The sequence below is a fragment of the Cydia strobilella genome, chromosome 1, assembly GCF_947568885.1.
Source record: "Cydia strobilella chromosome 1, ilCydStro3.1, whole genome shotgun sequence".
NCBI classification, from domain to species: Eukaryota; Metazoa; Arthropoda; class Insecta; order Lepidoptera; family Tortricidae; genus Cydia; species Cydia strobilella.
In genome coordinates this window covers 27,642,543-27,668,593 of record NC_086041.1, presented here as the reverse complement: position 1 = coordinate 27,668,593, position 26,051 = coordinate 27,642,543, and the positions used below count along the sequence as shown (strand labels likewise).

The window sequence follows — 26,051 nt, the reverse complement described above, 5'->3', positions numbered from 1 at the left end:
ATAGGTAATGGTTGTTAGACCAATGGAAGTCCTACAGTACTGAAATGTAGTCTCACTTAGTTTAAGTATATTCCGCTAGATGGCAATATTGTCAAAAATCATTTACTTTATAATAATTTTAGTATACATTAGATAATATGATAAATCACCTAATAATTGAGTTGTATTGTTGTAATGGTTGTAGGAAAGTCACCACTGCTTCGTTAAAATTAAGTTGGAGGTGCCTGCCGTTTGTGGAGTACCGACAATAGCCTTATTGTTGCTTACGGCAGTTTACCCTAAAATTCGAAATAAGTAGGTACATTTTAAATTTGTATATGTACGGTGAGTACTTTTAGTATTAGTTTTAGCACCCCTGCATATAAAAATGTAGGCATACATTATAAGAAAATTCTGTAAGTATTTAATTATTGCCTCATGTTCTTATTTACCAGGTGTTATCTAAATACATTTCTAATTCAAATTTGAACCCTGTTAGGGCATAGCAATCTTGTAACTAAGTATATCTTTTTCCCCTCACTAGCTCGGAAAGCCGCCTATTATCCTTTAAAACAAGCGGGGAAAAACGCATTTTATCCACTAGTAGGGAAAGTAATTTGACCTTGGATTGAGCGTGTTTAAGTAGCTTGACAGATAACAAAACGTAAAACGCTCATGATAATGGTTCATTCGATATTAATTATCATTAAATAAATGGTTTGAGAATCTAATAAAAAATACCAAATTTAGCTTTATTTAATAATTTTAAGTCATAAACCTTAAAATTCCATAAGAAACGTTACATTTTTTGTAATGATGTTAAATATAATTCTGAACGCACAAGTTGAGTCGATGCAATTTCAAAACGCATCGTTGACATTTCATACGTCAGAACAGAAATGTCAACATTGTCAACAAAATTTTTACTGTTCTTCTCACCGACTCACGTAAAAATCAGAATTTCTAGTGTTTTCTGTTATAATATCGTAAAAAAATTAGTGATTCCAGTGATGAAGATGATCTAACGCCTGTGGATGTTGCACTTTCCTCGCTATAGTGAGGGGAAAAGTTTTGTGTTACACACGGGTGCAAATGTATTTTACTTCTCGTGTGTTGAAACACTCGCGGGTAAAATACAACTTTGCACCCTTGTATAACAAATAACTATTGATGTTTAATAGTCTAGGAACGGATAAGTACAATTCTTGATTATCAAATGTTACGATTTATTTTTATATTTTTTAGGATTTGTTGTTATAGCAGCAAAAGAATCATTATCTGTGAAAATTTCAACTGTCTAGCTATCACGGTTCATGAGATACAGCCTGGTGACAGACAGACAGACAGACAGACAGACGGACAGACGGACAGCGGAGTCTTAGAAATAGGGTCCCGTTTTTACCCTTTGGGTACGGAACCCTAAAAAGTGAAATTATGAATTTATTTATCCACCAAACAAATCCACATTTGTAATACTACTGGTAGATACTGATCGTGACCGTGACGAGGCATTCGAACCTACTACCTCCAGCCCGATATTGAACCGCAGCTTCTGCCCTTTACCACCTCTTCTGAAAGCTCTGAACGTTTTTTTTACATGACGACTATTTTCAAATCGTGTCGCTATCGTGAGCACATCGCGCGCGACCCCCGATTCCGACATTTCCGACTGCGTAGAAAAGCAGCGCGCAAGCGCGACCCCATCGATCCCCTACTCGAGCACAAGCCATCATTCGTCCGGCGTTATTTAATTGGTGAGTACATTTCCAAAATTTCCACCAAGTGCGGAATCAAATCGGTTTTCTTTTCAAAATTTAAAGTATTCGGTAGTAAAGTCAAAAACAAGTGCATGTACCTTGCGGTGGCGTTGATCATTGTTGTTGCGAGTTTGGTCAAACTGCACGTAAGTTGATTTTATTATAATTCTCCTATCGAATCTTAGTAGAACTATGACGTGAGCACGTCCCTTTATGTCTCTTTCTAAGCTTTGACTACTTTATGACTTTATTTTATCGCAGTTTAAGGCTTTCCATAACACTTGTTTTGTTACATAATTCGATACACGATACGCACCTGTGTTTTCGCTGACACTTCTTGATTCCTGCTTCATTATTTTTAGGTATGCGTATATTTACAGCCAGTGATTGCTTTTGGGGCACTTTATGCCGCTATATTTAAGAGTCCCCGGCAATCTCGGCCGAATGTCACCTACCTATACAAACGGAGTTTCGTTCTCATTTTAAAACTACTTGTTGGATTGTAATGAAACTATTCACATATAATGACATAAGGTATATCTTGGTCTGTAATTATTTTGTATAGCTCCAGTTTATAAAACAACCGAAATAGAGAAAAAACAAGTTGTATGAAAAACTTTAATTCGCTGTATTTTTTTAACTGTGGTATCAGAAGCTACATAAACTAATTACAGACATAGATATACCGTATCCTATAGTGAGTATAAAGTTTCAGAGCAATCTAGCTCTCTCTCGTTTTAAAATGAGAGCGTAACTACATTTGTATGGAGAACCGAGCTTGCCGGGGGCTCTTAAATAATAAATAGGTATTCATAATACATCTTTTAATTTATTATTTCATGTCTTACTTCTAATATAAAATTACAAATAAGCACTACTGAAGGTTTAAATTAAACTAATAGAGTGGTTCTTTTCTTTTGTCGTGGCACTTTCAACAGGGGCTGTTCAGTCGCCTAGAAAACAATTAGCCTCAAGGACCAGTGTCAACTGTGGTCTCCAATTACTTATACTTACAACGGATCTCAAAACTACATTTATGCTGGCCTGAAACGCGATACGATTTGTAAGCGGCGGGTGTAGGTATAAACTGTAGGAGTAGGAGTGCCACGTCACCTCGCGCGAGCAACAGGTTGTCAGGGAGGCGGCTCGCCCAGCTGTAAGGAAGGGGTGCTTTAGGAACAAAATCGATGCTTAATGTCAAGGCCGAAACACCCACAACGTTTTCCTATGCCAAATTCTACTTTTCGCTACGTGTGTCAAATCTATTAGTTAATTGACATTCTTGTTAATATTAGGAAAGTTTTAAATATGCATTCTTATCGATTTCAATCAATAAGAAATCAATCAAATTTAAATATATCTAGAATATAAAGGTTAGTTAAACAACTGCCGAGGCTATGATACTTATATAAAAATATACATAAATAAATCAATACTTAAATAATAATAACAAATAAATAAATATTGAACAATCTTACACAAATCAATCTAGTCTATATATTTATTTATACTTTATATATTTATCTTCACCGATTCTTAAAATTGTAACTCCCGTGAGACTCGAATAGATTAAAATTACTTTGAACGGGTCACTCACATATTATTAAGTCGAATCGCTCGACATGTTTCGATCCAATTTTCGAGGATCCTCTTCATGGAGCAATGCCTTGCCTTCGCTGGTCGAAGTGGTCGGGGGCGTGCCGTCACAGATTATATAATAGTTCTTACGAGTGCCGTGTACTGCGGGTCAAAGCACGACTCGCACGGCCGCTCACGACAGGCGCCGTCGGCGCCGTCACCGTTGCGAGGACGGCTCTACCCTCCGTGTTACATTTGGATCGAAACATGTCGAGCTATTCGACTTAATAATACGTGAGTGACCCGTTTAATTTTTTTTAACATAAGTATATAACTCTAAACTGAAACTACACTAGACGCCCACACGCCCTACCTTATCATCAATCAAACCGATTGGCTGTAAGGTGCCATAGCAGTTAATGGGCAAACAGGCATAAAAAATATGTACCTACTTAATTAGATAGAAAACACTCCATTGTCAATTGGTTAAAAAACGGGCATGTATCAAGAATAATTCCAAACAGTGACACTTAACTAACACGGTATCAATCGAAATTCAAATATCTCTAAAATAAGCATAAAATCGATACAGGTAGTCCTAGGCCAGCCCGGATGCACTCGGACTTGCGCCCTGCATCCCTTTATGGCTACGGCGCGGCGCAGTATAGCTGTGATAACAAAGTAGTCAACACACACGTCAACAACGGTACTTACTTACTTTAAGCTAATTCTTTTGTCAAAGATACTCCTAGTGTCCATGTGTAAGCTATGGCACTTTACAGAGCGCGCACGCAAATTTTGAAAATCTGAAAAATAAAGTCGTTTTATGTATTTAGAGGTAGCGGTGATAATCATAGTTGCCACTCTGGTTAGATTGTGCGATTACTGCGTAAGTATTGTTTTTACTACATACTTAATATTTCATTAAGTTTATAATTACACGCACACATTTTACCTAATATGTTTACAATCTTTTATTTAACTTACTTTGTTTGTGGGACCTACTTATGTACTTGTTAATTTACTTAACACACTTTCTTAGCTTAACTTTAATGGATCTTCAGGTACTTAAACGTGACTAGAACGCACTAAACAACACGTACAGTCTGCATGATTAGTAGTGGATGCAACAAAGCGCCAAAAGTATCTGCCATCCTGGTATATAAGTACCTAGTATCTACCTCTTCCAAATAGAGATATAAATCTTCAGTTCGCATTCAAAAGTATCTGAGTGTTTTAGAGAATGATAGATATTTTTGATGCGTAGTCTGAACCGTTACTTTACACGTGCACAAAGCTCGTACATATCTTAGTATTTGATTAAGCACTGATATACAGTAATATACGACGTTTCTTAAAATAGTAACAGATTTTCTAGTAATTGTGAGAAGTACTTGGGTGCGAAATGACCAACAACCGGTATGTAGCGAAGCTAGTTTATTACTGACTGGTAGGGGCGGCGCGGGCGCATACACCTCACTCCTTCCCCTTTAATTTTGAAACCTGATAACAATAAGAAAACACAAAGAATTAAAACTAACACTTACTTACTAGGTACATTTCTACAAGCATAATCTATTTCCTTAGTTCTAGGCCTTAAGGTCGGGCCAACCCGTAGCGGCGGCGCGGGGGCCCTATCCGCGACGGATGAGGATGCAGGTTCCACATTCGGACCGGAACTTTGCTCTGCCTCCTTTTCCACCGGTAACTCTGTGTTACACTCTTCATTTTCTATTTCACTGGAAACGGAGTCCGACCGCTGAGTGACAGTCGTTGGAGAAAGAGAAGGATTAAGTGGTAATGGGGGCGAGGGTGGCGGCGATGCTGAGGGCGGTGGCGGAGTGAACCACGTATACTTGTCATCGTCATCACCCTTTCTTACATTGCTGTCAAATTTTGCGCTCCCCGTATATCTCATAATCTGATCAATGTGCCGTTTGCACAAAACATTATAATCATTAACATATATTTCAAACATCCGGTTACCAATTATAGTTTGTATAAAACCTAAAGTCCAAAATTGTTTTCTTGCTGTAAACCATCTTAACCATACTTTATCCCCCTTTTTAAATTGTCTGCAATGTAGCTCTTCATTGTGGTCTTTTAAATCAAAATCATTTTTACGTTGAGGTAAAACCAGATCCAAACGTGACCTCAAGCTACGGCCAAACATGATTTTAGCGGGCGATAAACCAGTAGAACAATGCGATGTATTTCGATATTCAAATAAATATCCCAATAACTTATTATGTACATCTGTTTGTGAATTGGCGGTAGATAATATACATTTTAACATCTTTTTACATGTTCTTACAGAATTTTCAGCTTGGCCATTGCTTGATGGATGATAAATAGGCGATGTTATATATCTAATGCCATTCATCGTGCAAAATTGCTCAAATTCTGTTGACCTAATTTTAACATCGTTATCTGATACAATAACATGTGGCACGCCAAACCTTGAAAACAATTCTTTTAACTCGATTATTAGGGACCGTGTAGACGTACCGCCTTTCATAAACAAACATTCGAGCCATTTGCTATACGCATCTATAACTATTAAGTATACCCGCTGCTCAAATGACATGTAGTCGATATGTATCCTATGCCAAGCGGCCGAAGGGCGAGGCCAAGGCGCGGGCGCGGCGCGCGGGGGGGAGGATCGCGCAGCCATACAAACTGCACATGATCCTATCCATTGTTCGATATCGCCATCGATTTTTGGCCACCACAATTTACTACGCGCGATACTCTTTGTTTTTACTATGCCTAAGTGACCAGAGTGTAAGTCCTGTAATATCTGATTACGATACGACGTCGGAATAACTACCCGATGACCACGAAACAAGCAACCGTCATCTACTTCCAGGTCAGCTTTGCAGTTAAAAAAAGGCGTAACTGAACTGCAAGTGATTTTTCGTGGCCATCCGTGGCTCATATACTTAATTACAGTTTGCAACACGGGGTCAGCTTCGGTAGCTTTCCTTAAATCATCAAATGTAACTGGTGCCACATTTGCGTCTAAAAATTTTAGAAAAGATATATCTCCCTCTGCCTCTTCATCATAACATTCCGGCAGCGGCGCGCGAGAAAAATAGTCCGCTACTATATTTTTCGCGCCACTTATGTATTGGACTTCATAATTGTAGGCCGACAGTATAATCGCGTAACGCTGAAGTCGAGACGCCGCCATTACGGATATCCCAACCTTTTTACCAAAAATGGATAATAAGGGTCGATGATCCGTTTTTAAAATAAATGGCTCCTGTCTACCATATAAATACTGATGGAAGCGTTTAACTCCGAATATTAAGGCAGTAGCTTCCTTCTGAATTTGGCTGTAATTTCGCTCACTAGCGGTTAACGAACGCGAGGCAAATGCAAGCGGCCGTTCGGCTCCCGTTTGGGGGTCACGTTGGCTCAGTACTGCGCCAAGGCCAGGCCCAGCATCTACCGATAACACTAGCTGTGCCGCGGGGTCAAAATGACCCAGTACCCGATCTGAACACAGTTCTTTTTTTACGCTTTCAAAAGCCTCTTGCTGTCGGGAACCCCACTCCCATTTTGCCCCGTTGCGCAATAATTCGTGTAGAGGGCTCAGCATGCCTGACGCGTTAGGTATGAAACCGCGGTAATAATTCACCATGCCCAAAAATCGCTGAACGTCTAAAATATTTTCCGGTTTAGGGGCGTTTAAAATGGCCTCGGTTTTCTTAGGACATGCACGTAGACCATTTTTATCTATAATAAAACCGAGGTATGTTACACTATTTTTTAAAAAGTCACATTTACTCTTTTGCAATCGTAACCCCGAGTCATGAAACCTTTTTAAAACCTCCCGTAATCGCGATAAATGCAATTCATCAGTAGGTCCCGTTACGCATACGTCATCGAGCCAACAGCTGACTCCTTCTATACCTACTAAGAGTGTCTCCATTGTGCGTTGGAAAATAGCCGGCGCGTTAGCTAGTCCATACACGAGCCTCGTATACTTATACAACCCTTTTGTTGTATTTATAGTAGTGAGCTCTTGTGAGTCGTCTGATAGAACGAATTGATTATATGCGTTACTAAGGTCGAGTTTCGTATAACGGTTACCGCCACCGAGCCGCGCAAACACCTCTTCGATACGGGGCATAGGATACCTATCTATTATCATATCTTTATTGAGCGTTACGGAAAAATCACCCGCTATCTTTAATTTACCGTTGTCCTTCAAAACAGGCACTATAGGTGTCGCATATTTAGAAAAATGTACAGGTACCAATATACCTAAACCAACAAGCCTATCAATTTCTTCCTCTACCCTATTTTTAATAGCAAAAGGAACCGTACGAGGTTTAAAGAATTTAGGCGTAACATTTTCTTTTAATCTCAATTCTACTTGAAATTTGTTAAATTTTCCTAAGTCTTCATTGAAAAGGCTCGAATATTCGCTTAGCAACCGCGGTAGCTCACTTTGAAACGATTCCGAACTAACAAAGTTAATTCTTTGTTTATCAATTGCAACATACATGTTAAACTTGGTCATAAAATCACGGCCCAATAGACCTAAGCGACTACCATCCTCCATTACATAAATATCTATGTCGTGCGTTTGTTTAAAATATGTTATTTTTGTAGTAAAATAGCCCAGTGGCGTGACTTGATGACCATTGTAAAAACACATTTTTAAATCGCATTTGCTTAATTTAGTGTCCGAAAAAGTTTTATAATATAATTTATCACTTATCACACTCACGCCTGAACCGCAATCAAGTTCCATTGTTAAGTTTTTCCCGTTAAGGGCCACATCTAATAATATTGGTGCATAATTAACGTACCTTAAATTAAATAGCTCGCACTCCTTGCAACCTTCAGCACTCTGAGAGGCCTCAGCTGATCCCTCAAGGTCAGCTTGAATGCAGTTAACACGACACTGTTTCGCCTTCTCAGCGTTGCACACCTTTTTGAGATGCCCTTTTTGTCCACACACCTGGCAGCGGTAGTTCTTGTATTTACATTTACTTGCGTCGTGACTCTTAAGCCCGCACACGGAGCAGCGTCGAGAGTCGGAGGACCCCCCGGTACCAGGGCGACTTGTACCAACCCGATACATCGGCTCCTGCTTGACTTGCACGACGGCAGCAGGAACAGACGTAGTACGTGCGCTCCTGGCATACGCAGCCTTCTGGGCCACTTCCACGGCCTTCGCGAACGTCAACGTGGCAGCATCTTGCTCGAACAGCCGGTCGCGCTCTGGGCCTACGCTCAGCCCCAGCACGAATCTGTCCCTAAGCAGCTCATCCAAGGGGGCTCCAAACTCACAGCGTACAGCAAGTCCACTTATTCGAGCCGCCCATTGTTCGATGTTTTCTGCAACGTCACGCGTCGCCTCGTAAAATTTCGCCCGTTCGACGAAAATACAACGTTTTGGCGCTAATTGTTTATCTAACACATCTACTAGCTCGTCGAACTTAGAACCCTCAACCTTCTTAGGATGCACTAAGTTCCTCACCAGTCGGTATGTCTCGTCACTTAAATGAGTTAAAAGCAAGGCACACTTATTGTCGTCCTTCACCTCATTTAACTTAATATATTGCACTAATCTGCTTTTAAAAATCTCCCATTCCTGGGAGGTGTGGTCAAACAAAGTTAAACTTCCGAGGAGGTTTGACATGATTTAAAAACAGATAATAATTACACACGCGCGAGGTAAAACGTCCGTTCGTCGCCAGTGAGAAGTACTTGGGTGCGAAATGACCAACAACCGGTATGTAGCGAAGCTAGTTTATTACTGACTGGTAGGGGCGGCGCGGGCGCATACACCTCAACTGATGTTTTATGTAGTTTGATTGATTCGGGTATATTTGTACTGGTACGTATTACAGTGAAGATGGAATATTGTATTTTCAAGACATAATGCGAAATTCGTACTTATGTACTGCTTACTTGTATTTGTATAACCAAGTTAAGGATGACTCACCTTAGACCGGGCCGTGACCGGGCCGGAGCTTCCGGCGCTTCGTTTTCTATGGAAAGCATCACGTGATCACCTGTCATGTCATAGAAAAGGAAGCGCCGGAAGCTCCGGCCCGGTCACGGCCCGGTCTAACGTGAGTCATCTTTTAAACAACTTCATAATACAATTGAGCTTCAATCAAAATAATCCACCAATCAAAATGACTGTAAAAGGCATGCTACGTACTGCATGTATGTAAATATAGCTCTTTTTACACAAAACGTACGTTACCATTTTGATCCTGGTATCAAATGTCCACTTTGCTGAAACGTCATAACAAAATAGCAGTGCCAATCTAAGTTTAGTTACGAATTAAGAAATACACACTTATCCCACCTACGACTAAGTGCTGAGCTTTCTCGTCATTTAGAATAATTATGACTAGCATAATATGAAAATTATTAAACAGAAAACCCTTGAGTCAAAAGTCCTTTTTACCGAGGTCTTCGTTCTCACATTCGTTATTCAGCATTTAAAGGCGTAGGTATTGAAATCGATAAACCCCTATTAGGTATCTGCGAGATGCACTCGGGCCTGCGCGCTGCACCTATGTCATTAGAATCATTATCCGAACACGGACGATCCGATTTTATTGCCCTTATATGTTATTCTGAATGTTGAAAACACTTTTATGTCTCTATCGCTCTTGCATATTCGAGAGTTAGAGAGGTATATAAATAGACGAACGAAGGAACGAAGAACGAAAGAACACTCTCGTTTGCTTGAAGGCAATGAGAATACACGTACAGAGCTCCTATCGACAGTATGAGATAAATGAGACGTTTATAAATAATTTTAGACCACACAGACTACCTGTTGCGTCCTGGGTGTGATTAAGTTCACATAGTTTACTTTCAGTTGAAAGCTTTTGCTTTGTGGTTTCTTACTTATAACATAACGTTGCGTAGAGCATTCAAGGAAAGCGATGTCAAAGCTAACATAGATATAATGCCCAACATTACAACCAGAATCTACACACGCGGAGACACTAACTGTAAGTACACACTGTAAGACAAGCAAAGTTAGGGCGGTGTTCTGGTGTATACAGTACAGACCTTTAGTTTGAATCTTATCGCCTGTTGAGTCGCGTCGACTCGCGCTGTTACACCGAAAAGGGCGGATAAATAGATTGTGCTTGAAACATCTGCAATATGCTACAACACTGGAACTTACTTCGTTACTTCTAATTTGACAAACTAATGTTATTTGATTACTAAACAAATGAAACTCTAGGTACTTAAAAAAGGGCAAGTTACAAAATTGACAGAAACCAGCAATTATAGCGTGCGTGATTCACGCTTCGCGAGGTTTATTGTGGCATGTGGCATCAGTGAAGTTCTATTGACGTGCATTATTTACGGGAGAAATTGATGTTTCCTTGGGCAATTCCATTTTTTTTTTGCTCCCTTATTAACACAGGCCAATTACCAGGTTAATAATGTTAATAAACAAAAACGAATACTTAATCAAATTTCCTATCGCTTACTTTTTAGGGTTCCGTACGTCAAAAGTAAAAAACGGAACCCTTATAGGATCACTCGTGCGTCTGTCTGTCTGTCCGTCTGCCACAGCCTATTTTCTCCGAAACTACTGGACCAATTGAGTTGAAATTTGGTATACATAATGTAAGTTTGTAACCCAAAGACGGACATGTAACGTAAACAAATGAATTTTAAACACGGGGGCCACTTTTGGGGAGGTAAATGAGAAAATTAAAAAATAAAGTTTTTCAAACCATATCGTGTTACATATCAAATGAAAGAGCTCATTTTGAGAATCTCAAATATATATTTTTTATAATTTTAGGATAAACAGTTTAGAAGCTATTCAAGAAAATATGCAAGAAATGACCATTCCCACCCCCCCCCCCCTAAATCTCCGAAACTACTGGGTCTAAAATTTAAAAAAAAATACACAAAATAGATTTTTACCTATAGATCACAGGAAAACCTATTAGAAATGTGCAGTCAAGCGTGAGTCGGTCTTAATAATTTAATTTTTTATCCGACCCCTACGGATTTTTTAAAGACATTTCACTCACGTTTCACATAAAAAATACATTGTTTAAATTGTGTAATGTACGGAACCCTTGGAACGCGAGTCCGACTCGCACTTGGCCGGTTTTTTTTTTTTTGTTTAAGCATAAACCTTACATTTTGTAACCATGAAAAATTAAAAAAAGTTCTTGGAAAAGAATTTCAGCTTAATAAAAACATATCGATAAATTACATATATACGATGGTAAATAAATAAATAAAATAATAATTTACAGTCTTGGCTAATCCTTTGGCGGTCGGTATATGTAATGATTCATTAGGTATAGGCAAAGTATAACTAATGAGTCATTTAACATATTATAATATTAAAAAACAGCTATCAGATGCGTGTCGGATTTGCACACGCAGGGTTCCGTAGTATCGTATTGTGTTCTATCGCATAACAACAATTAATAACAATCACACCCAATTTAAATTTGCCGATCTTGCGGTATTACCATTCTAGATAAATTAAACTAAAAAAACTACCAAAAATAAATTGAATAGAAATACACACTCATTGTGAATATTTCAACAGCTGTCTTTTCATTCATGATATACCGTCCGCTGAGAGCCAATCGGATCACATTTAATATTATTTCACCATTTCGTTTTAAAATGAGAGCGTAACATCGATCGTAAGGCGGCGACTAAGTTACTGTGATTCTTAAAACACGTTGGCTATCTCGAATACTGAACCCTGAAATATACGTAGACCGAGAATCGATCACACCCGGACCTGCGTACGTGACCGAAATGTGCAAACTTACCACCACGTATCAACTACGTAAATATGTACTGTATTTTACTAGCGAAACCACGATCAGTGACATCATTTAGCGGGTCATTTGTTTTAATATGCTGTGGAGTACAATCGATAAGAAAAGGATCTGTTTGATAAGCAAATCTGTAAAAAGAAATCCAATCATATAATCATTTACTTCATATACAGGGGATGATTTCGGAGTCGTGTAGCAAGAGAACAAATAAATAAAATAAATAAAAAATAAAAATAAAAAAGCCTTTACTATTCCAATTCAATTGTTACATGTCATGCAATATTTTATTATCAATAGTTTACATAAATTTTCTTTTATTCTTTTTGAAATCGCATGCCTTTAAAATATTTATGTGGTGTTCTAACAAATAATATTGAATATAATTATATATATATATTATTGAAATATTATATAATTATTTTACAAATCAAAACATAAATAATAAAATTCATAATTCTAAATACAAATACAACGTCTCTAAATACAATGTCTCTAAAATGAGTCACATTCGTGCAATTACATAATATAATTTTTCATTATTTATAAATTGTTCATTGAGATATTGAGGATGATTTCGGAGTCGTGTAGTATGAGAACAACCATACAGAATTCAAAGATGAGCCTAATGATGTTGTTAATTAAGGTATACCCAGATAAAACCGGACAATTTTTCGGCGTGTTGGAAGAACGCCACAAAAAAAAATTACGCAATTCTGACTAACTTTTACCTGCAAATGTTTAATGCAAATGATAAAAAAGATAACCAGCTATTAATATTAAAATGTGCGTATTTAGTAGCTTCATATAGTTTACGAAATATTATGGACAATTTTTTTTTGTTACAGCAAATATACCCAGAACATAAGTATGTGTAAGTGATTCAGAAAACATAAGTATGTTTATAGATTAAAACTTTTGACAATAACAGTACATTAATCGACTTTTCAATTACATTTATTGGATCAACAGGATCTAGCGAAGTCCTACACAATCTGCACCAAGCGATAAGTTGCAGATAAATATGATTAGGCGTTGTCAGCCTCTTGATGATATCAAATAATACTACTCTTAAAATTACAAGCGAAATCTATTGGTTCGAGCACCTACGTACCTATACTTTGAATTATAATTGAAATACCGAACCAACTTTTATTCCAGACCGAGTATAGGTTCTTGAATTTCTTGATAGGCCAATATCTTAAGAAATACAAATCCTATTAAGTATCTCATAACCTCGAGAAAGACATATTTGGTGGTAAAAGATGTAATTACGAGCTCATCATATGACATCATAATGTTTAAAAAGAGATTAATACATTTTATTTATAGCTTGGTATTTTATGTAAGTAGGTAAAGCCTGACCACGTGCCATGTTGCGGAATTTCACTGAAACTAATTTTTTCATACTATACTGAACTGGCACCCTATACATAACAAGAATAACAGCGCCTTCTTGACAATGATCATATTATTACTGGTCAGACTTTACTTTTAGAATACCCAAGGAAGACAAGATGTAGATTATAGACGCCGTAAAATGAATGACACATAACGTTACCTTACCTTACTCATCCAACTGTTAAAAACTTATATTCCTTTAGGCTCCGAAAGGCAGCACTGTATTATATTATGTATGTGCAAACGTTTATATTTAAAACTATCAAAAATAGTTAATTAAAAAAACATTGAGAGCCTATTTTATTGGCCGGATTGAACATCTGTATTAGCTGAACTTACAAGTCGAAAACATCAACAGTAGTGCGCATGGGATGCCAGTGGGGTCATCCCCGACAGTGCTCGGTTCAGATAAGTATGGAATAAAAGTTACGTTTCACTATCTAGGCGCCCCCGCACACAAACTGGTTGCTTCGGTCTTTATAGTGATGAACTCTGTCGATACCCATGTTTTATATTGGATTTATTATTCAGTTTTATACCTATTAACATAGGTGCAGAAGGTTCACTATCATAATAACCAGCTTGAAACAAGAAAAGTGTCGCATAACGTTTTTTCAAACATACAGGATTTGTGAACGAGTTCATGAAAAACGTGAAGTCGTTCTAATCTCCATGGTGATCCGATTCCTTCCAAGTAATACAACAGATATGAGAAATCGCATGTCGTCATGCGATAATAAATGCCATATACTTTCGATGTAATATAATCAGCTCAGCTTACGAATATCAGCTTTAAATTATCTGTTTTAATTTTAAAATTGTTTGCGTAAATAAAGCTGCAAAGGTATATAAACATTTGCTTCTAATATGCAAATAAGTAAACTAGCATGACTAAATTTACCAATCTTAAAATTAATTAAATAAATTAATCCTACGATGAATTCACATTCTATGTACAGTCACCTGCAATGATATGTTACACAACGAAGGCCGCAAAAATATCTGACACGATCTTATTTGTAGCCATAGCAGCGTGTCACATATTTTTGCGGCCTTCGGAGAGTAACATTATGTATTACTTTCTAGCTTTTGCCCGCGGCTTCGTCTGCGTGGAGTTAGTAATTTGCGTAGCTTATTTTTAACCCAATCTGCTTTTTTAGGGTTCAGTACCCAAAAGGTAAAAACGGGACCCTATTACTAAGACTCCGCTGTCCGTCTGTCTGTCACCAGGCTGTATCTCATGAACCGTGATAGCTAGACAGTTGAAATTTTCACAGATGATAAGAGTTAACAGACAGACAGACAGGCAGACACACTTTGACATTTATAATATTAATGGATATAGTATGGATTGCAGGTGACTGTACGTTTTTGGTAATGTCAAAATCGTTGACTGCGCAAACATAAGATTAAACTTATTATTTTAATAGGTATATGTAGTTTAGATATTATTTTATGGTTGGTGTGGAACAGTTACCTTAAATAATTATTAAAAGACTAGGCCGTTATCGATATCGATAGACCACGGCGGGCACGTTAATTCGCGCGGGCGGAGGACGCGCTCGAGCGGACCGATCGCCCGCCCACGGGCGGCGCGGGCGCAGGTGCCCGCCACGCCATATTCTATAAACACCGCCATACAATAAAAGGCCTATTCAATTTGGTAATCACTTTTTAACGGGCTTATTGTTTTTATCCGGCCATTAAAAAGGAGAAAAGTAATGTTTAAGGTTTTATTTAGTCCCGTTTTAGAATCGTTATACATAAATTATTCGTAGTTATTTTTCTCAAAATATCAAATGGTATTATCGATTAATTTTCTTTACTAATTTATCAGACTTAATTGACGTTTTCACATCACCAAATCGAAAAGGGGCTTTTTCTTCCCTGCTAGGAGGGATCGAAATAACACTTTTCTCTTCTACGACACTATTAAAAAAAAAATTGCGCATGATTTCTTTAGCTTAAATAATATTTTTAATCATTATAATTACCTCATGGGTGATGTGAAAAGCAATATGTGTCACATAGTAGCAAACTTATTTCCATCTTGGGCGTAACACACTTGAATCCCTCACTACGCTCAGGATTCTACTTTAGAATCCCTCGCTACTCTCGGGATTCTATTATAGAATCCTTCGCTTTGTTTAGGATTCAATTGTACGCCCTCACCGTAAATATGTAATTTTGCTCCCTTGTGACACAATCTACTATTTCAATCAACCTAAATTAATCGGTCTAATACCAACCACCATGCGTAGGGATACTTTTATTCTATTTTTTGATTTTTTTATAAGTTTCATTTGTTTATTTTGTTATGTTTCAGGCAGTATAAGAAACGTTTTTCTGCAACCAATACATGTAAGATATCGTTTTAATAGGATTTTATAAGCTGATTATTATGACCATAGAATTAAACCTATCCGTAGATTCTAAAAATAATAATTAGCATTAGCCATACAATCGTGACCGCTGTAAATGTATAATAGTATAATATGCTAATATTAGCAATCAAATCTCTACATCGTAGCGTAGGCTCCGTAGAAAGCTTGAATGAGCGCTGGTGAATGGACGGTGCTATATTAACCTGTCGTTTGTATGTCGAGCTTAAGGCCAGCTGCACATTTCCTTTAGGTAGTCTACGGTGACAAATTTGCGAGCATACATGAGCCGTATTCTCAGTATATGTCTGCAAACAGTATAAGACCACATTGCGATTTTTAAACTTCGAATGCGGGTCCATGAATGAAAGGTTCGAACAGAGTGCGTCACTTTCTGAGTATGTCACTTTCCGAGTATGACACTTTCTGAGTGGGTCACTTTCGGAGTACGCCATTTTCGGAGTACGTCACTTTCTGAGTATGTCACTTTCTGAGTTGGCCACTTTCGGAGTACGTCACTTTCTGAGTACGTCACTTTTTTAGTACCATCGCCCACACTGTTAACTGTACATCGGTGGACCTTATCCCTTCTGTATAGAGTATGGAATTCTCTACCAATCAGCCGTAAGGCCAAACAGAGATTGGTATTGAAGTTTGGAAGCTAGACCACCCAATATTCGTACTTTATCTTCTGTGGATTCGGATTTCCCTTCAAGGTCCAAAACACTCTGTAGGTATGTCAGATATAAAAGCGACCGTATGTCGTACTGGTATACATTTTTCGTGCAGGTATATTATACTTAACAGTACTATACCTACAAACAGCAACACTCCAAACTGTACATCGGTGGACCTTATTACAAAAGGCATAAGGTCCACCGATGTACAGTTAACAGTGCGGGCAATGGTACTAAAAAAAGTGACGTGCTCCGAAAGTGACCTACTCAGAAAGTGACATACTCAGAAAGTGACGTACTCCGAAAGTGACGTACTCAGAAAGTGACGTACTCCGCCCGAACCGAATGAAACATTTCATTCCGGATCCTGACCCTGACATCAGCCAGTATAATATCGATGGCAAAAACCTCTAATTTCACTGATTCTTTTCGGCGGTTGTCGGTTAATACAAATCAGTTTTATTGATAACGAATTGAATGGCATTTGCACTAAATAAAATGGAACCTAAGCAAACATAATCAACCGCTTACAGAACTTATGCTTTTGAGATTTTTTTCTGGTTTCTATACATTCACCTGTTTCACTTACAGCGTTTCTGCGTAACGAAAATAAAAGTGCCATTGTAGTAAGCGCCGCTAAGTCATACCAGTCATTTTTAGTATGTTTTCAGTATGAGACAAGAAAGAACTGCCTAATTTATATATATGTACCTATTCCAAATCTGAAGTTATTTCCACACATCCTATTTGTGCTGGAGATGTAAGTATTGCTAGTTTTCGATATGTCGTGACTATTTTCTTCTTGTCTTCCTGTGCCAATCAAATCATATCCACAAGTTATTCTCAGCATATCATTGTGTCATTAAAATGTTAGCACCAGATTTTTTATGTCTCAGAATTAAATAGAACATTTTGTATACATTTCTAGTCATTTTAAGTCGCTTAATTCAATTTTTTACCTTTTCCCTACATTACGACTAGGATACTATTAGGTACTAGGGTCGAAATGTCTTCCCACAGGTTTTAATATATCCAATAACCTGAAGCTTGGGTATTTGTTTTTATCCAAGATCAATTCTGACTAAAGTCGTCGTCAGTATAGAACTTGCAAATAATGTATATAAACAAACCATTTTACTTTCATTACTTTGTAATCTCGCTATTTAAAAGGACAACCATGACCTTATCAACAGTCTATATACTAAAATATTTTATTTATATTTTTTAGTTAAATTAAATATTAGTTATTTATATTTCAGGGAAAATAACCTTCGTAAAAATGTTAGGTTATGTGTCAAACGCTAACAAAATCTGTCAAATTTGTTTACATTAGTTGCAAGTTCTATTGACGGCGACTATATTCTCTTGGATCTAAACTAGAACATCTATTATAGTTTTAGGCGGTAAGTCAATAAGTACCTACTGATCTGATTATTACATGATTGTATGTCTTCTAGTTATATATGGAATCTACTATTTAACTATACAAAAATGTAAGGATAATGCTTACTTCTTAGACTTTCTTCCAATAAGTATGTAGCCATCCTAACAACCTGATTGGAGCCTATGCGATGTCTGGGCCTTGTTTATGGCACGTTCGGACTGGGCTCACAAACCGGTGCCTATTTAAGTATTTGCTAGACGGTCGCCGACAAGCCCCTCGGACCGCGTGTCCTTGGTCTGGTCGGACCGTGTAGACAGTTGTTTCCAACAAAATTTCATACAAACATTACCAAGGTCAGATGGTCTGAAGGCTTGTCAGCGACCGTCTAGCACACGCTTTACTTTGCGCTACAGTCAGTCGTTTTTCGATTTCAGATAGTTGATAGTTTAATTCGTGGACATCACCATAATATTATGTAGGTACTAGAAGGTACATTTGTTGTGCTTGTTTAAACGTTCTGGTTAACAGCGAAAATGATGGAAAGTGTAAGAATTACTAACAATTATGTAATATTGGCCAGGTTTCATTAACACGCTTTTATTAGGTCGACCTGTATGTAACTAACTATGTAATGGAATTTAAGGTAACTAATTTAACCATCTTCCTGGTTTTCGATGAAGCTGAAAATTTGCATACGCATGTAAGTCGGGTGACAATGCAATACTATCATCGAGCAAATACCATCGAGCTAAAAACAACGCAACCTAATTGTGTTTGGGGTTTTTAGAATTGTCTCGATGAGTATTAGTTGCCTGTGGAAAAAAAGTACAGTCAGCGATAAAAGCTTGTACCAAAAATTAAATTTTTGCCAAAAACTTATTTTATATTTAAATACAATTATTTTGGATTTGACAGAATTTTGTGATATTTGAAACTACCTACTTAACTGTTTCAATATACTCGTAAATGATACCTAAACACCTACTAATATATTATTATTTTGGTTACAAGTGTTACAACTCTGGTCCTCTTTTTTTGTTAACATAATTAAAATGTTTACTTGATCAAAATACGCTTAATCATGAGATCAATAAATCTGATAATCGTAGAGTATGACGGTTTGAAGCTTCATTATAATTTATAACCTTCATAATCATATTACACATTTGACAAATAGTTTGTATTGCTAAAAGTGAAGGGAATCAATTAAATATTTATAAAAACATAATTCAAAGGATGCCGATGGACAAAACTGTTGATAGCATCTTAATCGCCAACACCCACTGGCCGCGCTACAATGGGGATCGGGACAGTTTTTTTTTCGTTATAAAAACATCAAACAATGATGTTATGTCATGTAATCCGTGTACCGTTTGATTGATTTACGTCATATCTGTTTTGGACACGAGGCAGAGATGATTGCGAAATAGCTATCTAGCTGAAAACAGACACCAAACCGCATCATGTACACCCAGCTGCAAAAGTGCATGGCCACTTTATGAATGAATTCTTTTCATAATGTCCATGCCATTTTGCTGCTCGCTGCACGAGTACCTAGTTAATTAATAAATTAAAAATATTAAGGGACAACCTTACACAAATCGTCTTAGCCCCACACTCACAGTAAGTTCAATAAGGCTTGTGTTGTGGGTACTAGACGACGATGTATTATAATAGATAGATTAAGATAAATACCTTAATACATACCTACAAAACATTCATAGCTCAGAAACAAATATTTGCCATAAAAAAACAAATGAATGCCCTTACCAGGATTTGAACCCGGGACCTCCTGCTTCGCAGGCAGGGAGGGTCACTACCGACTCAGGGCCGTATTTACCCTAGGGCCAAGGAGGCCATGGCCCGGGGCGGCAAAACAGGGTTTTTTTCCTTATATGAGACACGTTATCATCACTTAATCGGGTGGCGAATGTAACTGGCCCGGGGCGCCAAATCTTTAAAATACCTCTGTACCGACTAGATTAGGAGGCCGTCAACCACCGCCGCCATTTGCCGTTGCCCGTTTGTTGTTACCAAGCAAAGTACAAGCTAAAGAAAACTGCGCAACTATGGCATGCCCAGAATACGTGGGTGATAAATCATTGTTATGCTTCATTAGTGTTGAAAGTGTGGAAATGTACAGCTATTATTAGTACCTGCATCCTATGCTTATATACTTTTTCTTATTGCTAAACGTTCTTACTTATTCATGTAGATTGTGTACGTACACAATTATGCATCTATCATCTCCGCTAACTTATTTTATCTACGATCATGTGACTAATACAATTTCATCCAGTGCTAAAAAACTGAATCTAATTTATCTCAGACAATCCTGCAAGATTCGCTCGGCAACCGATGACTAATTTATGTTTTTGATGAACTGTAACCAATTAATTATGATTGATGTGTCTCGAGCGTGATGTAAGACTTGGCTGAATACGATCAAACTATTAGGACCAATGCTTTAAAACGAGTTTGTGACGATTACACAATTTTTATAAAGATACGGAGGGACCTCATAATTATAATTTTTAATAGAAGAAAACCGACTTTACAAAACAGTTTGAAATGCGATGAATATGATTTACTTGTCGTGGAGGAGTTCCAGTCTGGTCTTCATGAGCCGTTTCATTTCATCAAATAGCACAGTTTAAATGTAAATGCTTGATTTGTTAATGGAAATACAAAAATAATTATATTCATTTATAAGATTTGAGGAGTTCCCTCGATTCCGCATGAATGATTTTTGATCAGAAGTAGATTTTGACATCAATGGGGCCAATCAGTAAGTAGATGTACATATAGGTATACTTTCATAAAAAAATCAAATTGATTGAGAAATGATGGAGTTCTGAGGTCTCAGACATCAGAAAAAACATAAGTAAGTAAAACCGAATTAAAAACCTCCTTTTGGAATTTTGAAGTCAGTTAAAAATAGTATAGAAATTTTTATGTGCATCAAAACTTCTACCACCTTGCACGCCTTAAATATTGAAATCTATTCGTCACCTAGATGAAAAAAGAAAAGTGAAAAGCGATACCTATCCGAGTAAATAAAGTGAGCACAGAAAGGATCTAGTATGGGGTCCAAGCACAGGAACACCAGATGACGCAGCAATCGCAGCGTGCTAAGCTGTGTTGTTCCAAAGGCGCACTCGACGTTTTCTACAAAATATATTGTTCTAAAACTGTTTTTCTTATTTTTATTGTGACATCAGATAGTGTCATATATGTACTTACTCAATGACCTCATGACAATTAAACGTGTCGTCAAGCATTTAATTATGGATATACCTGAGTAATCACCATCTTTGTTTTTAGATTCGGAATGGGCCCCCAAGAAACTCTGGTTTTGGCGATAAGCATCGTCGGGGCAATGGGGTTTATCCCCCATGGTTCTATTGGGGAAAAGGTATGTACAGGTTTTTAAGTACCTAATGTCTAATTTCGCTAGCAAACTAGTTATTATTTTAATATCGTATGACAAATCAAGTCGCGTCACAAGTCACAAGATGTGCCTTTAAACTTATGCTGCTTTGTTACTAAACACGGTTGGGAAAGCTGCAAATTTAACTATAATTAACTAGTCAACCGCTTTATAGCTAGATCGTTTTAATCTAATAATGATGTATATTCTAAATCCTCGCAGGGTCCTAGTAAAGCACACTTTGATCAAACAGAACAGAACGTAAAAAAATCACACAACTTCTCTTTACCCAGGAGCCTATGCTAACCGAAGCTTTACTTCGTGAAGTGGTGGAGCGCATGGGTAAGGAGTTCAACGAGGCGGCGTCAGGCTACCTGGAGTTCCCTTCGAGCGAGCGCCACTTGGCGCTTATGGCCCGCGCCTCCAAGGACCTAGAGAATGAGCAGCTGGACTACGACTCGCTGATCAATGGCGATCCTAGCCCGAGCTTGCGCGACCAGGAGTATCTGCAACATAGGTAATCCTACGTTACTATTAATTTACTGTAGTTTCAAGCGAACGTCATTGTTAGTTGATCGCGCTCCTCCGAGAACCTGAAGAAGCGACTAAGGCACGGTATACACTGATCGATTGTGACTGTAGCTCGAGTTTTTATGAACAGGGGGCCTAGCCAATATGGCAATCGTATATCCACAAAAGCCGAATAAAAAGAAAAAATGTATCGAGATGGCAGATGCAACGAAGTCACTTCGATTAGCGTTCTCTATGTATCTGCGATTGTCGCTTGGCTAGGCCCCCAGGACTCGATATTATTAACCAGTAAAAAAATATTTTGAACCTCCTAATAACTCCACAGATTCCTGATAACCAGGTATTAGCAAAAATAATATAAAACATAGATAAAAAAATTGTACCTACCTAAACATTCTGCGAAAGGTTTACCTTTTTTTGCATGGAGAGAAGAACTTTCTTTGAGCATGGTACTTACAACCCCTTGTAAGCATATTTTTTTTCTATTTAGCTCTCTCTGGGGTCACCAGTATGTAACCGGCGGCGCTGGCGAGGGCCAGCAGCGGCTGCAGCCTTCGGGATTGGTCCCCAACCGTCAGATGGTCAAGACCGATGCTGTACTGCCCGCCTACTGCAACCCGCCCAATCCCTGCCCCGTCGGATATACTGGTGAGCTATTCATTACTGTGGGCCACTGTGGGACAGATAGATACATAGGTGAGCTCTCAACAGGGTCATCACCTGGTACTTGGATTGAAAAATAAAATAAAGAGATAATAACAAAAAAATATACACCTATTCCTGGATATTTCTTACTCTGAATTAAAGTTAATATATATTTATGGAAGCTAGAAAATAAATATTTCTGGATGGTTATTGAAGCCCCGACGATTTTTTTTTAATTTGAACTAAGGTTAGCTGGAAAAGATCCCTTATAGGGATAAGCTCGCCTTTGTATCTAAATTTATATGAATTTCATGTTAACAATTTTTTTTTTGGTACAATAAAGTGATTTACTACTACTACGTACTTATTCCTTTTTCTTGGGTGGTGAGTCATTCTACTTTTTACTGCAGGTTTTTATGTCTCCAGAGTACTTGGTTTTTATATTTGTAAATTATGAAATTTTTGACCGAAGCGTAGCGAAGGACTACGTTTCGACTTGGGCATTTTGCTTTCGTATGTCCGGATGTTCTCCTCTACTCGTACAGGTCGCAATTCTCAACCGATTCTCGTGAAATTTTGTGACCAGATTCTATGATTAAATATATATTTTTTGTCGATTTTGTTTTTGGATTTTTTTCGAAATGGCGGAGTCATGATAGATCGCGCCTAAACAAATAGTCGGATCGATATAATAAGTTTTTTTCTTTTTGAGACATGTTTACAGAGTAAATGGCAAAAAATGCAGAAAATATGAATCGCTGGCTTAGGCGGTATATTTAGTTTTTACTCAAGAATAAGTAGCCAAAATAGCCAGTTTAGCTAAGAGCTATCATGGCGCAGTTTGAAAACATTCGCTTTGAAGTAGGGTGGTGAGAGCTCCCTGGTTCGATCCCTAGTAATTGTATACTGGGCCATAACTTTTTGTATTTGTTTTACACTTAAATTTCGTATTGCTTTTTTATATATATTTTTTAAAAATAAAATTTTTTGTATTATTGATTGATCAAGCGCGGGCTAAGCGTATCCGTTTCATTATAACAAGTAGTAAATGATTTTTTTTTGTCATTTAAATTTTCTTAGTCATTCTAAACGGCGGAGCCATACATTTAGTCAGCTTTAAGCTATGCTCGCGAGGTCTACAGCTCACAGAGCCACTAGTTTAAATTGTATAGCAATATATATGAAATTGAAGTGGGTTAATAAAGCAGATTTTAATGCCGCACTAACGATACCTTGTAACCAAAGTAAAAAATATTTTAATTTTTTGTTTTATATAAGTAAAAAAGTTGTCATTATGAGGAAAAGAGCCGAGACGGTAATATAGTTGTATATTTGCATACTCCAGGCTATAAAGTCTACAAACAAAAAAATCCAAGGGTCTAATATTGAAGCCTGTTCTGTGCTTATCATTTTTTTGTAGCTAGTTGAGTTAAAACGCATTACGAATATTAAAATTACTAAATTCTTTGAAATAGTAAAAACCTGCAGTAAAAGTATTCGAGTATTTCCGATATTTGTAATTTTAAAATTTTATTTTTAATACAGCACAGCCCGTAAATATCACACTAAATAGATCTATCAATCCGCCTAAAGACATCAAATGCTGCACTAATATGATCGCCACAATCTCAAGCTGTTATGATCATTTTCAATCTAATTCAGAGAACTTCACAACGTTCTCTAAAGAATCGATTTATATGTTCTGACGTAAATAATAAAGTTACGGGTACGTTACATTTGGATTGCAGAGGACCAAGGTTGTCTCATCGAGTTCGAGAACACGGCGGCGTTCAGCCGCGAGTACCAGCTGTCGCAGCGCTGCATGTGCGACGCGGAGCACATGTTCGGATGCCCCGAGCCCCAGTCCGACCTGGAGCTCAGGTTTCCTGAGCACAAGAACCTCGTCGCCAAGAAGTATAAACCCGATGTAAGTCCTCAACGAGTACGAGACGTTAACGCTTAGCCGAGGCGGCTCTTACTGTTCTTAGTAATCCTTTAAAATAGGTACTTATTTTACTGCCGTTGACTCTCATCTGCCGAGTTGTAAATAAGTAAGAGTAACTTAGTAAGAGTAGGTACATATATAATTTTTTTTTTTTTCAGGTAGAAAACCCGTATCTCACGGGCGAACGCCTTCCGATCGCAGCCAAAAAAGGTTTCGATGTGAATTCTTATTAATATACTTACTTAATTGTTAATTATTAAAACATCTTAGACGGGGCTTTATACAGTTCCTATCCGTTAGTTGAAACTCGGATTAAAAGTGTTATACTAAGTGTGTCCATTAACCTGCTGGTTCTAATTAGATATATTTCAGACAATTTTTTAAGCAAAATTATAGTTTTGAAAGCTAAGCAATTACTGCTTCTAAAAAAGCGTTTGGATAAAAACCACAGCGTCTTAAAGACGATATTTTATTGTATTGTATTTATGCAGTGTGCGCTGCAACCTCGTATTAGGATGTCGATTGTAAAACCATAGATAATATTCTAGTCAACTTATTCATTCTTAACTTATTAAAATATGGAGTATTATTCCATAAGCATTATATAATTATACTTTGTTTTGAAATGATTTGCGGTAGATTTTGTTATTTCCAACTAACTGCTTTAGAATGGCTTAACTTTAAAAAAAAACATGTCAAGTTTGACTAGTAACTTAATAAATATTATTAACATACCTACCTATAATGTGCAAATTTTATATTCTTAATAAAGCTTTTATTGTGCTAAGTGTAACGTTGACGATGCTGTGAACTTTATTAGATGTATATAAGTGCTAACTGTATTGGGTTTTGTTTCTTTATTTGCATTATGCATTTTAAAATTTTAGAAGTATATAAGTATTGAGTTACAATTAGATTAAATGCCCGCCAACGCGCTCTGGACCAGCGTTGCGGGTTGTGGTCCATATTGTAAGTACATTAAAATCGATGAAGTGTCGTAACAGCTAATGTTCATCTCCAATTTGTATGTAGAATAACCTGCAGCGTGGCGTTAGAATTAGAAGGAAGGAATTACACTAATCAAACAATACACATTATAATTATAGTGTATATGGAGACACTTTTGCATGGAAACTAAAATTATACCAGCCAAATAGGTACCTGATAAAATCTCGTGAAATCTCTGTACTATTTATTGACCGAAACGTAGCGGAGGTCTATGACGTTTTGACTCGGGCATTTTGCTTTCGTATGTCCGGATGTTCATTTCGCAGGTCGCGATTCTCAACCGATTCTCATGAAATTTTGTGACCAGATTCTATGATTAAATATATATTTTTTGTCGATCATGTTTTTGGATTTTTTTTTTCAAAATGGCGGAGTCGTGATAGCTCGCGCCTAACAAATACCTATATATAGTCGTATCGATATCATAAGTTTTTTTTTTTTCGAGACATGTTTACAGAGCAAATGACAAAAAAAGCAGAAAGTTTGTATCGCTGGTTTAGGCGGTATTTAGATATTTAGTTA

The 26,051-nt window shown here is 37.4% G+C and overlaps 2 protein-coding genes across 3 annotated transcripts; one reads left to right on the top strand and one right to left on the bottom strand.

The window, feature by feature from the left end:
• The first annotated feature begins 1,687 nt into the window (after positions 1-1,687).
• Positions 1,688-24,851, top strand: LOC134743030 (neuroendocrine protein 7B2). 2 transcript variants are annotated; one of them, XM_063676303.1, is made up of 6 exons: positions 1,688-1,882; positions 21,295-21,385; positions 21,694-21,917; positions 22,422-22,579; positions 24,325-24,503; positions 24,680-24,851. In XM_063676303.1, the coding sequence occupies exons 2-6, from the start codon at positions 21,302-21,304 to the stop codon at positions 24,752-24,754; spliced, it is 720 nt and encodes a 239-aa protein (XP_063532373.1). In that variant the 5' UTR covers positions 1,688-1,882; positions 21,295-21,301; the 3' UTR covers positions 24,755-24,851. The 2 variants fall into 2 exon arrangements, with proteins under 2 accessions (XP_063532373.1, XP_063532381.1); XM_063676311.1 differs by having other exon boundaries at positions 1,690-1,733.
• LOC134747889 (uncharacterized) lies at positions 4,747-9,033 on the bottom strand. The gene is made up of 3 exons (XM_063682567.1): positions 8,056-9,033; positions 4,866-5,235; positions 4,747-4,817 (listed from the first exon to the last, which is right to left on the bottom strand). Exons 1-3 carry the CDS (start codon positions 8,971-8,973, stop codon positions 4,747-4,749), a joined length of 1,359 nt encoding a protein of 452 aa, XP_063538637.1. The 5' UTR covers positions 8,974-9,033.
• Positions 24,852-26,051: the final 1,200 nt, after the last annotated feature.